The sequence below is a fragment of the Salmo salar genome, chromosome 01 (genome assembly GCF_965601325.2).
Source record: "Salmo salar chromosome 01, fSalSal1, whole genome shotgun sequence".
NCBI lineage: Eukaryota > Metazoa > Chordata > Actinopteri > Salmoniformes > Salmonidae > Salmo > Salmo salar.
Window position 1 is genome coordinate 59,701,502 of NC_138291.1, and position 16,277 is coordinate 59,717,778.

Genomic DNA, 16,277 nt, shown 5'->3' on the forward strand with positions numbered 1-16,277 from the left:
GGGATGGGACGAAGTCGGCTTACCCTCTGTGAGCGAGTCATAGGCCTATAACGCAGCCTCGAGCCTATTCTGCCAGACATCTTGAGCAGCGAATTTTTTTTTGCTGGGAAGGCAGCCTGCTTTAACTTCCAAACTTTCCAACCAATAAATACTAATAGCACTAAATGGAACAAATTAGGGACAGTATTTATAACACCGCCCAAATAATGACAACAAGAATAATTTAATAATAACAACAATAACATAGCCTAATTATAATGACATTATCAAGATAGTGTTAACAGGCCTAATAATAAACTAGGTTACTAACAACAATATACACGGTAGCAATAAACTAAAAGTAAACTAATGACGATAATAATAAACAAATTGTAGGCTAATATTAACAAAGAAAATACTAATTTCAATAATAATACTTCCTCCTATAATTTAATTTCTACTATTACTGCTTCTACTACTCCTACAATTACTACTACTACTACTAATAATAATAATAATGAATACAAATAATAATAATGATGATTAAGTATTATTATTATGAGGACAGCCTAATAATAATTATGTGGATTGAATACAATTAGGTTTTCATTAAACTAGTTCTAACTAAAAACAATACATTTCTAGTAGGCAGCCTAGATAATAGTTTGTAATAAAATTGGTTGAAGAATTATCCTCGATCCTCAACTACAAAGGCGAGTTTTCTATTAGGCCTAGTGCGTTTTGTGTATATATATATATACACACACAAATACATCTAACTCCACAATAAATTATTAACATGGGTTCACATTATTAGGCTCTCAGCTTCATAAAAAAAAGTCATATACAAAGAAAAAACGTAGGTAGCTAACAGAAGAACACAAAACGAAAACAAAGCTCTCTACCAATCGCACAAATGTCACCGTTTAAACATGGGACTTCCCTACTTAGCATGAAAAACACCCAGGCCACAAGATGAACTGCTGGAAGATCTATCGCCCGAAAAGCCAAACATATTATTTCTAGCCCCTCACACAAACACAAAGCACAGACCAGACCCCTCTCCAGAATGAGACTTCAATTGTGATGCATAGACTTGTTAAAGACGCGCGAGTAAAAAAGGGTCGACAGTGATAGCTATGATGAGCCCAGATGCCCTCAGAGGAACTATGTATGCATTACAGCCTTTGTAGCAAAAAAAAGGAGGGCTTAATCAATCCATCAAATTGACTGGAATTGTGAGGAAACGTCAGAAACCATATGGCCTCCAAACGTTTGTGTCCTTTTATGTGGAATGGGACACGCTTGTCTCCGTATTGCGCGCGGCTGGAGTTCGCCCTTGCCCCATTGCCGCTGTCACACCGGGGAGCAGTACTCATTTGTCCGCCGGTTTCACGCTTCTACGCAGAGAGCGAGTGAAAAACTCACAAACAGCCTGGAGAAGCTGGCCCAGAACTCGACGTTTTTGTGCCTCCTTTATGGCCTCTCTGTGCTCCAGATTGGCGTTTCTCACATCAATTCTATTGAGGAAATGAAAACACACTTTGCCGGGTCAGAAAGCAGGTTTTCAATGTGTTCAATGTATTTTCAATGTGAAAGAAAAATGATACTTTGCCTCGAGGTGCATGTTAATTTAATATTAGACCGAAATTTGAGCAAATATTTGGAAACATCTAAAATATGTAATTATAATATAGAATACTGATTGCAATAAGAGCTGGAATTAAACTAACACTGGTCCCAAAAGCATTTCATGCTATTTACGCCTGTTCTTCAATAAAATGAATAGGAATAGTGAGAAACGAAATGTTTTATTTTGGAATACATTACACTTCATATGCCTACATTAGGTTTTAAATGGTGTTCTGGCATTAAAAGGCACTTACAGGTATACAAACCATTATAAATATATTAAAATGTGCCTGATATTACAAGCAACCAGATGAAATATGATCTATCTTTGATTATTATTTTAGAAATGTATTCCCATCGTTATCAAACGTTTGAAATATGTAGGCCTAACGTATAGCTATAACACACACACACAGCCTAACATACAGTATGTTTTGTGTATTTCAATATGAATGCCTCTATAATATTCAAACCATTACAGTCGTTTAAAATAAAAGGAAGTTAAACAAAATAAAACATGCATTCAAATATTTCATAGGTTGAGATACTAGCTAGTGTTATTAGGCCGTTAGTGTTATTAGCCCGTAATGGTAAGACTGTGTGTGTGTGTGTGTGTGTGTGTGTGTTTGTGTGTGTGTGTGTGTGTGTGTGTGTGTGTGTGTGTGTGTGTGTGTGTGTGTGTGTGTGTGTGTGTGTGTGTGTGTGTGTGTGTGTGTGTGTGTGTGTGGACAGATCATTTGTGGATAGGTTAAGTGTACATATTGCTTTTCTTTAAACTATTCCACGTTGGTTAAATGAATACAACAGCTGCCTGCATCTGTCGTTGCAGACGACACAGTCCATGCGATGCTGAGTGTTCTTCATAAAAGCCTCACGAGTACATGTGGTGCATGAATGGCACTTCAAACTTTCGTCGTGGTAAGAAGGAGACACAAAGGTAAAAATCCTCAGTCATCCACGTCAATCTCCTCATCGTCGGAGCAGCCCTTGCTGCTAGCATGATCTGTATATGGCGATGAAGGCGAGGACAATAATAGTTTGTTAGATGTGTCATGCTCATGGTTCGATAGCGAGGGTGACTCGGATCTGTTAGGGCCCAGCGCGCCGTTAGCTGCGCATTTCTCCAGCTCGGCTAGTTTGGCCATTTTCTCGAAAGACACTGTGCCCACGGCTTTGGCCGACTCCACGTCCGCCTTCATCTCCTCCAGGTCGCGTTTGAGCTTGGCGCGCCGGTTTTGGAACCAGGTGATGACCTGTGCATTGGTGAGGCCGAGCTGCTGTGCTATCTGGTCACGGTCAGCTGGACTCAGGTACTTCTGGTACAGGAAGCGCTTCTCCAACTCGTAGATCTGGTGGTTGGTGAAGGCCGTGCGAGACTTCCGGCGCTTTTTGGGGTTATTCCGCGAACCGAATAGTGTCGTGCCGTCTCGGCCTGTGAAATGATATTTAGAGAATAAGAATATTAGCCTATAGGCATTTAGTGAATCAAAAGGCATAATGTCGCTCCAAGAAACCTTACAGAAATAACCGCTAGACTAATAACAGGCCTGTGTATATATGTCTCATCTAAAACCACCAACAATAACAACAACAATATCGCCAATAGGCTAGGCTACTTATAGGCTAATTAATAACAGACGATAATAAGGTGATACAACAGGTCTAATGACAATAATCTTAAACTAAATATTGCATTAGTTATGAATATTATGTGTATTCGTATTTTGCATACGCTTAATATTCGTGTTTACATGGTGGAACTATTGAGCTTTAATATATTTTTGTTCAAATAAAAATAACCAATTCGATACACATATATATTTTCAAATTCCTTCACAGTTGTAAGCTTTTTGGCATGGCTCGTTATGCAAAAACATGCATCGTGCTTTAATTAAATACTCAAATTCCGAAAGAAATATGTGTGTGCACAGACCCACTGCAAGCACACACACATAGAGACCTAACATGATCTATTTCGTTAGTTGCATTTGTAGACCTTAAGCTGAATCACCCGAGGCTACACAGTCTGTACCTAATAACTACATAGGATAAATAAAGACTTGACTGTTCAGACGTACCTTCTGCCGCTTGAAGAACACTGACTTCGAGGCCTTTGAAGGTTTTGCTGGCGAGCTCCTCCAGAGCGCAGAGTGGGGAGGTTTGGGTGAAAAGGGCCCGGCTGCACAGACTGTGACCTGAAGAGGACAGCTTCTCGCTGCAGGAGAGCATGTGCGCCGTCCCGCAGCTGGAGTAACTTCTCTTCACCGAGGGCTTGTTCAGGATGTCCTCTATGCTGAACGGCGTCAGAGGCTTGCTGGAGTTGGCCGGCGGCGGGAGCTGGTTCAGCGCACTGCGTCTCCGGTCCTCCATAACCGTGGGCTCTTTGGAGGTCATAGTAGCTTATCGGGTGTCACTTCAGAGAGTTGTTTATGCTCTGGTTATACTTCAAAAATAATTATGCCTCAATTAAAAGTTGTGGGAAATCCGATCACAGGTGCTTCTGCAACCGCATGTTGGTCGCTCTGCCGCAGGGTAGGGAGACTTTGAGTCCAGTTAAAGTCCCACTTCTCCTTTCCACGGTTCCGGGGTGACGCACGAGCCACAACATGAAACCATCCCGTGGACAGTGATGCCCCAAAAAAACAGCCGCAATTGGCCACGACTAACAATTTCTCTCTTTCTCCCCCACTCGTTCTCCCGCTCACTCTCTCTCCCTCTGTCACTCTTTGGGTATATGTGGTCCCGTGCAGGATTTAGCACGAGCTGAGCAGCCGTAATTAGAGGGCATGGCCGGGGGGAGGAGTCGAATTGGAATACTTAATGCTCCCAGACTTTCGTTTAAATCAGCAATTAAAATACATATTTCTTTTTTTTGTATAATATTTTTCGGTAGAATAGCTTATTTGGCTACCACATAATGGACGCATGAAAAAAATAGTGGCCTACGTTCAATATGGTTCAGATTGAATTAACTTTTGTAAAATGCAGGATAATTTGATTGCAGTTATGATATGCAAGTTAACCTATCGAGAAAAAACAACGTTTTTACTTGTTGCCTAATTTTCGATATAGGAAGTCGACATGTGCAATGGCTATGGCTGTAAACGTGTGCAGCAGCCTGCCTTTGCGTTCGTGCGTGCAAGTGAGTGTAGATATGCCCTATGTTTTATAAAGGCTATTGTGCAAGCAGTATATCAGGCTGATAATACTTCCGGGCAGAGAGACATCATCATCCCCTTTAGCCGTGCAATATCCTCTGCGCTATAACTCAGGCGCAAAGGGCTAGCCTCCATAGCGCGCGGGGGGAAATATTTCACCTCCTCACTGCCTTGCTGTCATGATGTACAGATATGGATCTGTCTCATAGGTAAAGCATTTGCAGTAGGCCTATACTATTTAGAAAAATACTGTCAGGTTCACCATCCAGTATGATTTCACATTTATACTAGGCTTAATGAAATAATTGTAAGGCTAGCCTAATCTCCACTAAACACTTCTATGTTGACTACATGCCAATTAAGCAAGATTATTTAAGCTTGTATTTCTCTGTATTCCAGAGAATTGTTAATAGTAACCTATCTGCTATACAGGGCTCTGCAGACCAGTGCAGGCCAGTGAAACAGTGTCCCTGATGAGTTTGTTATAGGCAGGTAATTATAGGCTGCTAGGTTGTTGTAGGCCGTCATTGTAAATAACTGACTTGCCTAGTTAAATAAAGGGGGGGGGGGGGGGGGGGGGGGGGTCTATGTGAATAGGTTATAAGTTATAGGTCTACTAATACTACTGCTACTACTACTACTACTACTACTACCACTACTACTACTACTACTACCACTACTACTACTACTACTACCACTACTACTACTACTACTACTACCACTACCACTACTACTACTAGCACTACTACTACTACCACTACCACTACTACCACTACCACTACTACCACTACCACTACTACTACTACTACTACTACTACTACTACCACTACCACTACTACCACTACCACTACTACTACTACTACTACTACCACTACTACTACTACTACTACTACTACTACTACTACTACTACTACTACTACCACTACTACTACTACTACTACCACTACCACCACTACCACTACTACCACTACCACTACTACTACTACTACTACTACCACTACTACTACTACTACTACTACTACTACTACCACCACTGTCTATTCTACTACTACTACTATTATTATAATTATTAATAATGATAATAATAATAGTAATAATAATAATATAGGCCTAGACTATTTGTTATATTATTATATCATTTGTCCTATTTGTGAATTCTGAAATATAGCCTTGCTAATAATAGGAATTCAATAGTCCTATTTGGCTCATTTGGTAGGGCATGGTGCTTGCAACGCCATGGTTGTGGTGAGTTCGATTCCTGGGGCCACCCATACATAGCCTGCACGCATGATAAGTCGCTTTGGATAAAAGCGCCAGCTTTATGGTATGCATTAATTAGCGTAATAATAACGCATTAAAACAATCGGTATAGCGTTAAAATCATGGTTAACACTGCAACATGTTCAAAAAAGGCAATAAAAACGTCACATTATTGTTGAAAGCATATTTGGAAAGAAACGTTGAGCGCAGGGCCTATGTGGTGGATGGCATTGATGCATTGGCTGCATTTCTATATTACACTGCCTTCCATCGGAAATGCATTAATTAAAATATACATATTTGCCTACAGTAAGTATAGGCTAGACGTCATGTACCTCCACCTATCACAATTAACGCAGCGGGCCTTGTTTTTTTTACTGTGATTAAATCCAACAGCCAAGACAGTAGACTATAGCCTATTAACCATGCATGATAAATACAAGCAGTGAAATTTGTATTCGTGCAATGTACTGTATATTACACTTTGTATGAGGGAATTGTCCAATAGTATGGTCAGAACGGATTAAATATTTTCAGCCACCAACAGTCAGTTGTTTCATGTCCAATCCTTGACGCCCTTGGGCAATTTACTGGACTCAAGCGCGTGACATTTCAGAGGTTGATTGCTTTCTCGCACAGATTTCTGTCCATCAAATATTTTTTCTGTATGTGACAATAGTGCTGAAGCTTGTAGGCCCTATCACACTTTAAGATTTAGAATGTAGGCCATGGTAAAGATTGATTGACAAGGGTGTCTGCAATCAAAGTTTACAATGAATAGTTGAGAATAATGACTTTATTACCCAAGTCACTTTATTTGCTGGGTTTGGAAGTGTTTTGTGTCTGTTTTATTTTGTAATTTACCCACGCGTGAGATTTGATTACACGGGCCATGTTGGGTCTTTTCAGGGTTCCCCTCTCACCCGCGCGCGTGCCCTTTCCATACTCCATCATTGCGCCCACATCCGCGCGGATGAATGTGATGTCTTCATTGGATACCCTCTCAGAAATTTAGAAACACTCACATTTTCACGTAGGTCTGGATTTCGTAATCAGGAGAAATTTCTACTCAGGCCTTTGGTCTTTGATTGGCTTTATTCTGAAAGTCACTCAGAGAAGAGAATTTAGGGTGAAGAGAATTTAGGGATCTACAGGCCTACCATGGCCAAACATAGGCTTGAATAATCCAATTAAATAAACACATGATTGACTATTAAGAAAATACTCGTTGTTCATACGAAATTATGAGCATTACCATTTTATCAAATCAAATAAAATACAATTGCATTTGTCACATGCGCCAAATACAAGGTGTGTAGATTTTTATGTGAAATGCATGCTTATGAGCCTTTCCCAACGATGCAAAGTAAAAAAAATAAAAAAAATAATACAACATTTAAATATTAACACAAGAGGAATAAAACAGATAAGAATGAAGCTATATACAGGAAGTACCAGTACCAGATCAATATGCAGGGGTACGAGGTATTTGAGGTAGATATTCAGCCTACATAAAGGCAGGGTAAAGTGACTGGCATCAGGATAGATAATAATAAGAGTAAAAATTAAGAACAGAGTAGCAGAAGCATATGAGTGTGAAAGTGTGTGTGTGAATGTGTATGTGTACTGTGTGTGTATGTGGATGTGTGGGGTTTTTGTGTGCGAGTGTCGGCGTCGTGTGTGTGAGTGAGCGTGTATATAGAGTCAGTTAGTGCAAGATACGGTCAATGCAGATAATTAACTATTTAGCAGTCTTATGGCTATTTAGCAGTCTTATGGGCTGGGGTAGAAGCTGTCTCGTACCTTGTTGGACCTTGTTGGTCCGAGAGCGGATGATCTGGTACGGTTTGCCGGACAGTAGCAGAGTGAACAGTCGGACATTAGGTGCATTTGATAGTGAAACCTGATTTAAAAAAAACAACAACGTTATTTCACCTAATTTTAACATTCTGTCATAAAAAGCTAATGTTCAACGTAATAAAAACACTTTTTTTTATTAAAAACATTACACTGCATCATTGGGAAAGGACACATTTATAAAAGGGCTATTGGAAGTGCCTATTAAAAGAAAAATGTTTTGGTATTTTTGCATCTGTTCGCTGTTGATACAGTTTGCATATCGGAGCAGTCAAGTTTTCAAGATATTGGACTTTCAAGAAGCAAATTGTCCCTGACGATGTGGGAAATGACATTTTGCTTTAAAACACAGAGTACATGCAGGACCACAGCTACGTATGAGCTACAAATACATTTGAAAAAATTATTAGAATATGAAAAAAATATGTAAAGTACAGGTCAAAAGTTTGAACACGCCTACTCATTCAAGGGTTTTTCTTTATTTTTACTATTTTCTACATTGTAGAATAATAGTGAAGACATCCAATCTATGCAATAACACATATAGCATCATGTAGAAACCAAAAAGTGTTAAACAAATCAAAATATATTTTATATTTTAGATTCTTCAAAGTAGCCACCCTTTGCCTTGATGACAACTTTGCACGCTCTTGGCATTCTCTCAACCAGCTTCATTAGGTAGTCACCTGGAATGCATTTCAATTAACAGGTGTGCCTTGTTAAAAGTTAATTTGTGGAATTTATTTCCTCCTTAATGTGTTTGAGCCAATCAGTTGTGTTTTGACAAGATAGGGGTGGTATACAGAAGATAGCCCAATTTGGTAAAAGACCAAGTCCATATCACGGCAAGAACAGTTCAAATAAGCAAAGAGAAATGACAGTCCATCATTACTTTAAGACATGAAGGTCAGTCAATCTGGAAAATTTCAAGAACTTTGAAAGTCCAGTTGCAAAAACCATCAAGCGCTATGATGAAACAGGCTCTCATGAGGACCGCCACAGGAAAGGAAGACCCAGAGATACCTCTGCCGCAGAGGATAAGTTCATTAGAGTTAACTGCACCTCAGATCGCCTCTCAAATAAATGCTTCACAGAGTTCAAGTAACAGACACATCTCAACTGTTCAGAGGAGACTGCGTGAATCAGGCCTTCATGGTCGAATTGCTGCAAAGAAACCACTACTAAAGGACACCAATAATAATAAGAAACTTGCTTGGGCCAAGAAACACGAGCAATGGACATTTGACTGGTGAAAATCTGTCTTTTGGTCTGATGAGTCCAAATTTGAGATGTTTGGTTTCAACTGCCGTGTCTTTGTGAGACGCAGAGTAAGTGAACGGATGATTTCTGCATGTGTGGTTCCCACCGTCAAGCATGGAGGAGGTGTGATGGTGTGGGGGTGATTTGCTGTTCAGACTGTCAGTGATTTATTTAGAATTCAAGGCACACAACCAGCGCGGCTACCGCAGCATTCTGCAGCGATACTCCATCTGATTTGCGCATAGTGGCACTATCATTTGTTTTTCAACAGTACAATGACCCAAAAGAACTCTTGGCTGTGTAAGGATATTTGACCAAGGAGAGTGTTGATGTTCTGCATCAGATGACATGGCCTCCACAATCACCCGACCACAACTCAATTGAGATGGTTTGGGATGAGTTGGACCGCAGAGTGAAGGAAAAGCAGCTAACAAGTGCCCAGTATATGTGGGAAGTCCTTCAAGACCGTTGGAAAAGCATTCCTCATGAAGCTGGTTGAGAGAATGCCAAGAGTGTGCAAAGCAGTCATCAAGGCAAAGGGTGGCTACTTCGAAGAATCTAAAATATATTTTGATTTCTTTAACACTTTTAGTTACTACATGATTCCATGTGCTATTTTATAGTTTTGATGTCTTCACTATTATTCTACAATGTAGAAAAAAGTCCAAATAAGAAAAATCCTTATTTTCCATGAAAACATACATGAAATGAGTTGCAAAATGAGTAGGAAATATCGTCAAGACGTTGACAAGGTTATAAATTATGATTTTTAATTGAAATAATAATTGTGTCCTTCAACTTTGCTTTCATCAAAGAATCCTCCGTTTTCAGTAATTACAGCCTTGCAGACCTTTGGCATTCTAGTTGTCAATTTGTTGAGGTAATCTGAAGAGATTTCACCCCATGCTTCCTGAAGCACCTCCCACAAATTGGAGGGGCTTGATGGGCACTTCTTACGTACCATACGGTCAAGCTGCTCCCACAACAGCTCAATAGGGTTGAGATCCGGTGACTATGCTGGCCACGCCATTATAGAAAGAATACCAGCTGACTGCTTCTTCCCTAAATAGTTCTTGCATAGTTTGGAGCTGCGCTTTGGGTCATTGTCCTGTTGTAGGAGGAAATTGGCTCCAATTAAACGCCGTCCACAGGGTTTGGCATGGCATTGCAAAATCGAGTGATAGCCTTCCTTCTTCAAGATCCCTTTTACCCTGTACAAATCTCCCACTTTACCACCATCCATGCACCCTCAGACCATCACATTGCCTCCACCATGCTTGACAGATGGCGTCAAGCACTCCTCCAGCATCTTTTCATTTTTCTGCGTCTCACGAATGTTCTTCTTTGTGATCCGAACACATTTTAAACTTAGATTCGTCTGTCAATAACACTTTTTTCCAATCTTCCTCTGTCCAGTGTCTGTGTTCTTTTTCCCGTCTTAATCTTTTATTTTTATTGGCCAGTCTGAGATATGGCTTTTTCTTTGCAACTCTGCCTAGAAGGCCAGCATCCCGGAGTCGCCTCTTCACTGTTGACGTTGAGACTGGTGTTTTGCGGGTACTATTTAATGAAGCTGCCAGTTGAGGACTTGTGAGGCGTCTGTTTCTCAAACTAGACACTCTAATGTACTTTTCCTCTTGCTCAGTTGTGCACCGGGGCCTCCCACTCCTCTTTCTATTCTGGTTAGGGCCAGTTTGCACTGTTCTTTGAAAGGAGTAGAGCACATTGTTGTACGAGATCTTCATTTTCTTGGCAATTTCTCACATGGAATAGCCTTCAATTCTCAGAACAAGAATATACTGACAAGTTTTAGAAGAAAGTTGTTTGTTTTGGGCCATTTTGAGCCTGTAATTGAACCCACAAATGCTGATGCTCCAGATACTCAACTAGTCTAAAGAAGGGCAGTTTTATTGCTTCTTTAATCAGTACAACAGTGCTAACATAATTGCAAAAGGGTTTTCTAATGATCAATTAGCCTTTTAAAATGATAAACTTGGATTAGCTAACACAACGTGCAATTGGAACACAGGAGTGATGGTTGCTGATAATGGGCCTCTGTACGCATATGTAGATATTCAAATCTGCCGTTTCCAGCTACAATAGTCATTTACAACATTAGCAATGTCTACACTGTATTTCTGATCAATTTGATGTTATTTTGGACATTTTTGACATTTTCTTTCAAAAACAAGGACATTTCAAAGTGACCCCAAACTTTTGAACGGTAGTGTATATTTTTGCAACTCAGTTGGGTCTCAATTTCCTGTTGAGATTTTGAATAGTAGAATACACAAGGTGCAATTTCAAAAATGGGTTTTGCATCAGCAGTTTTCATTTTGTTACTGTAGGTGTTACTCACTGACAGTCACTCAGATTGCTAAATTATTCAAGCCAACTATCTAAATTTGTTCTAATCATGGCCGAAATACCGGCCATGATTACCGACCGGAAGGGTGCCTGTCATGCCAAATAGTGTCCCCCAGCCAAAAAGCTACATGGTTTCCATGTGCTTGATACCATTCCATTAACTCCATTCCAGCCATTATTATGAGCCGTCCTCCCCTCAGCAGCCTCCACTGATATAGTTATATGTCTGTCATATTGAGGTATCTAGCTATAAATTCATCCTGATCAATCAAATGGATAGGTGTAAGCAATTATGGTAATTCCAAATGCCCTTGACTAAGTGTCTTCGCTAGACAGACTAAGAGAGGGAGGGGGGAGAGAGAGGAAGAAAGTGAGAAATAAAGGATGAAAGTGAGAGAGGGAGAGAGAGGTGGGAAGAGAGCAGAAGACAGACAGGGAGAGAGAGAAACAGAGAGAGAAATACAGCAGTGCAAATGTACTTAGACTTCAGTATTTCAGCAACTCTGCTCGTCCAACTTGTTAGGCAATCATATGTACATACAGTCGAAGGATGGCCAGCCACACAGGAGGGTGATTTTTACTAAGGAGGAGAAGGAGGCCGTGCTGACCGAGATGCATGCTGGCCATTTCGGAGTGAAGCACATGATTGCCAAAATCAACCTATGCTTCTTCTGATGGGGAATTTTCAAGGAGGTGGACAGCTGGTCAAGTGAAATAACCTTTTGGTTATCAATCACATTCTATTATATCTGAAATTATTATGATTTCAATGAATGTCATATCAGAGAGCACACAATGTTTCAATTTGTCACTTTGTGCTTAAAGGTCAGTACCCTGTCTAGCCTGCCAGAAGTTTGAGAGGGTGAAGACTGTGGCGCCGGAGTTGAAGCCCATCAAAGTTGTTTCACCATGGAGTATGATCGGTAAGTGTCCCAATTCAAATTTTGCCCTGATAAGTTATTTTGTAATGGTTGCTTTACTTGACCACAGCAGAGTTCAATATTATAGAATGTGTGTGTGTGCCTCAGTATGCTTACAAATATGAAAATCTGCATAATGTATGACACAGATACAGGTAAGAATAAAGTAATCTTCTCTCTAACACTTTAAATGTTAGGGGTGGACCTCATCGGACCCTTCACGAAATCCAGGAATGGCAACAGCTGGTGTCTGACGGCGACCAATCACTTTACCAAGTGGGTGGAGGCAATACCCATTAAGGTCAGTAAATGAGGAGTACGTGCTTAACTCTAAATTCCCTTCTGTAACCGATTAAAAAGGGTGCTTGGAACCAAAAATGGATTGTAGTTTTGTGTGATACTCATCAAAGACGAGACTGGCGAGGCCACCTCCAAGGCGATGATCTTCAACCCAAGGTTCACCCATGATTGACTTAGTGTTGTTGTTTATCTATTGCTATTTTTGTATAATGTACTTTCAGATCACTGAAACCCCACCTGATGTGGTGGAAGTTGTGGAACCAGATCAGAAGGCCTTCGAGGACCACCTCCAGGCACGGACTGAGAAGGATGTGGAGGTTTTTGACCAGGTAAATATTATTATCCACCGTTAATTACATTTCTGGCCCTCCAAGAGTTATGTAAGAAATGTATTTGTAATATAATTGCATTTATTCCTGTTATCAATCAAGGTGAGACTGAACATGGACCCTCAACTGTCCGAGCTCCCCAGGAGGTATCCCATCCACCAGAGCCAGTTGAGTTTGGATCAGTCAGATTCTCTGTGCTCTGAGTGGGAGGGTGACCAGCTTGAGGTAGGCTATACCTTCCAAAAGTGTTGAAACGTACATATCTCCCATTTATAACACTGCACTAGTCCATCAAATTTTCTCACGGTAAAGTGTAACCTGTGTGTTTACGTCTCTATCTCCTACCCTGTTCCCTTTAACTCTGCTCCTGTTCTCCAGGACCTAGGGGTTCTGCCCAACACCCAGACATGGATCCACCTGATGTCCTATATTACCAACCACCCTCCAACTTTTCATTACATCATCTACAGCTACTGTTGTTGTCATGTTGTCATTATCTGCTAAGAAAGTTTTCTTGCTCTATCATACTGGGCACATAATATGTGAGATACACAGATTAACTAGCACTGCAAACACTCAGAACAAAGAGAGTAACAGTGCCTGGACTTTGCCTCATCAAGTCCCCCTTCCGAGACTGGCTGCCTGTTGAGAACAAGTGACAGGCAGAACCTCCCACCCACACAGCAACCACCTCCTCAAAATTCCACATACCAGAATTCAGTATTTTAATGTACTAAAAAAATCGGTCAAAATAAGTTTACCAAAAAATAGCAACGTTTATATATTAAAATCTGAAAAATTGACAGGTTGGTTTTCACAGCTGTTTCACAGGGTGTTCATTATTGTAAGTTATCCTTTGCTGGTATTAAGGTATCCTTTGCTGGTATTTGTTCCATATTATTCATTGTTGTATCCTAGGACCTACAAGAGATACATATATATTCAACCACAAGGGGGTACTAATGAGCTATGTGAGATAGAACAAAATGAATCATAATAGAGGACTACTGAAATTATATTATTTCACTGTAGATAAGGGAAGAGCCCCCATTGATTTTGTCAGTCACTCTCACTCAAATATCATATTAAAATGGTATGAAAAGTGATGGCAAAATGTGTAGAATTGCAGGATATTAGCTTTAAAACTACAAACATTTCTCCCCACCCCATGGCAAAATGTGTGGAATTGCAGAACATTTGCTGTAAAACTGCAGAAAACAATTGTTCTGTAAAGCAAACTTATTTGTTTATCTTTTGTTAATAAAATACCTTTTCTGCAAACAGATCCCTCTGTATGTATAAAATTATAGTTTTTAATCCTGGTGCTGAGTTAATGTTAGTTAATGTGTAGAGGCTAATTGTATAGGCTATGTGTTTGTAGATGGACTGAGGTGAATGAAGCTAAAGCAACCAATGTGACCGTGGCTGGGGTTGTTTTTGCTTGTTTTTGCTGTTCTCCAAATAGCATTTTAGAATGGTTTTATTATATAGAAATGCAGAAAATGAGCTTCAACTTTCTTTAAAAAAAGTACATGCAGGGCCATAACTACATATAAGGACACCAATGTCGGGACCTCTGAAATGTTTTCGTATTTGAACCATCCCCACACACACACCCAGCTGGTGAAGGAGACTGCCCTCGGACTCTGACAGCAGCCCTGAGAGAGAGAGACATAGGGATTACAGGGTTGAGGGTGGGTCAGTGCTTAGATGTGAGGGACCTGAAAGGGAAGGATAAGAGCCCAGATAGATGTGTTCACCTGTGAGTTGCTAAAAGTAGAAAGCAGGACAGGTGCACCTTGAGGAACACAAGGGAAAAGTGCTTCTTATGATAGATGGCAGCAGTCAAGTTGTGTGTGTGTGTGTGTGTCATCTCTGCAAGCTTTTCTGTCACACCCAGGTGTGAGCTGAAGAAGAGGGGGTTGGTTATGGGGCGGCTGAGTCTAGAGTACGGGTTCTCATGTTGAGAATTCATACATGACTGCCTCGCTGAAAACACACTCAGATCTTCTCCAGTCATTATGTTCCCTCTCTCGAGCCAATAAGAGCCTAGAAGGAAGATAAAGTCATATGTTAGGCGACGCTCCAACAGAAAGACCCTCCCACCACAGTGTGGAAGCTGTGACTAATGTGATATATTCATTACAGATGAGTGATGACAACAATGTGATGTATTCATTAATAGTGACTGATGTCACTAATGTGATATACTCAGTGAGTGATTTCCCCTTTCTCGTCCCCAGCTGTTTGGCTCAGTGTCTTACGCTCCACTGAACAGTGCAATCTCTAACTATGGGCGAAACCACAAAGGGTTAATGATAATGCAATCAAGTCAATGTTTGATTGTACCATGGTGTGAGTCAGTTGATTCAAACTCTGAGGACACAGCAGAGCTGTGACTGACACTTGGCAACAACTGGTGTTAAGATGTGCGATGCCAGGTTTCAATTAGAGAGAGGAGAGAGTGTCAATGGAGAGCGAGAGAGAGAGAGAGAGAGAGAGAGAGAGAGAGAGAGAGAGAGTGAGGTGGGAGTGAGACCATCAATGTGCAGGGAGAGAGAAAGAGAAAAGGAGCGAGGGAATAAATTGACAACATCTGTGTAGAGAGAAAGAAATGAGAGAGTAAAGTGTCAGATGAGAAAGAGAAAGAAAGAAAGAGTAAAAGACTGTGAATAAGAGACAGGGGGGAAGATGTGTGGCTCGCTGGTATGACACACACACAGCAGATGTTGCTGCCATTTCTCTGTTAATTTAAGCCACTTTACTGAATAGTAAAATTACCATAACATTCTCTCACAACTATCTGCATAGTTCTACTGTATCTATTCTCTTACTATATACTTGCTTTATTGGTCTATTTGCACAGATATTATACATTGCTTTGTTGTCACAGTACCCATGACACACAACACACAAACATCATAGGCTAGGAGCAGTTAGGGGTAAACAGTAGGATATTAAAGCCAGTAACCCTCAGGTTGTCAGCTCACTCCAAACAAATTTCCACCCAGTCAGATTTGGGGATTAAAACCGGCAACCCTCTGGTTATCAGCCCACCTCTGTAACCTTGAGGCTAATGCCAACCCTCTTCACTCTTATCCTATCCTCTCCTCTTCTTTCCTCTCTGTCCTTACTTATTTTCTTTCTCTCCTCTGTTCATGTCTTTCTCTTTCTCTGTCTTTCATCTATCTGCTTACCTCGTCTTTTCTGTTCAT

At 40.6% G+C, this 16,277-nt stretch overlaps 1 protein-coding gene across 1 annotated transcript; it reads right to left on the minus strand.

Moving 5' to 3' along the window:
- Nucleotides 1-492: 492 nt before the first annotated feature.
- On the minus strand, nt 493-4,328 carry LOC106608657 (transcription factor LBX1-like). The gene is made up of 2 exons (XM_014206750.3): nt 3,690-4,328; nt 493-3,043 (listed from the first exon to the last, which is right to left on the minus strand). Exons 1-2 carry the CDS (start codon nt 4,003-4,005, stop codon nt 2,559-2,561), a joined length of 801 nt encoding a protein of 266 aa, XP_014062225.1. The 5' UTR covers nt 4,006-4,328; the 3' UTR covers nt 493-2,558.
- Between the last annotated feature and the right edge of the window lie 11,949 nt (nt 4,329-16,277).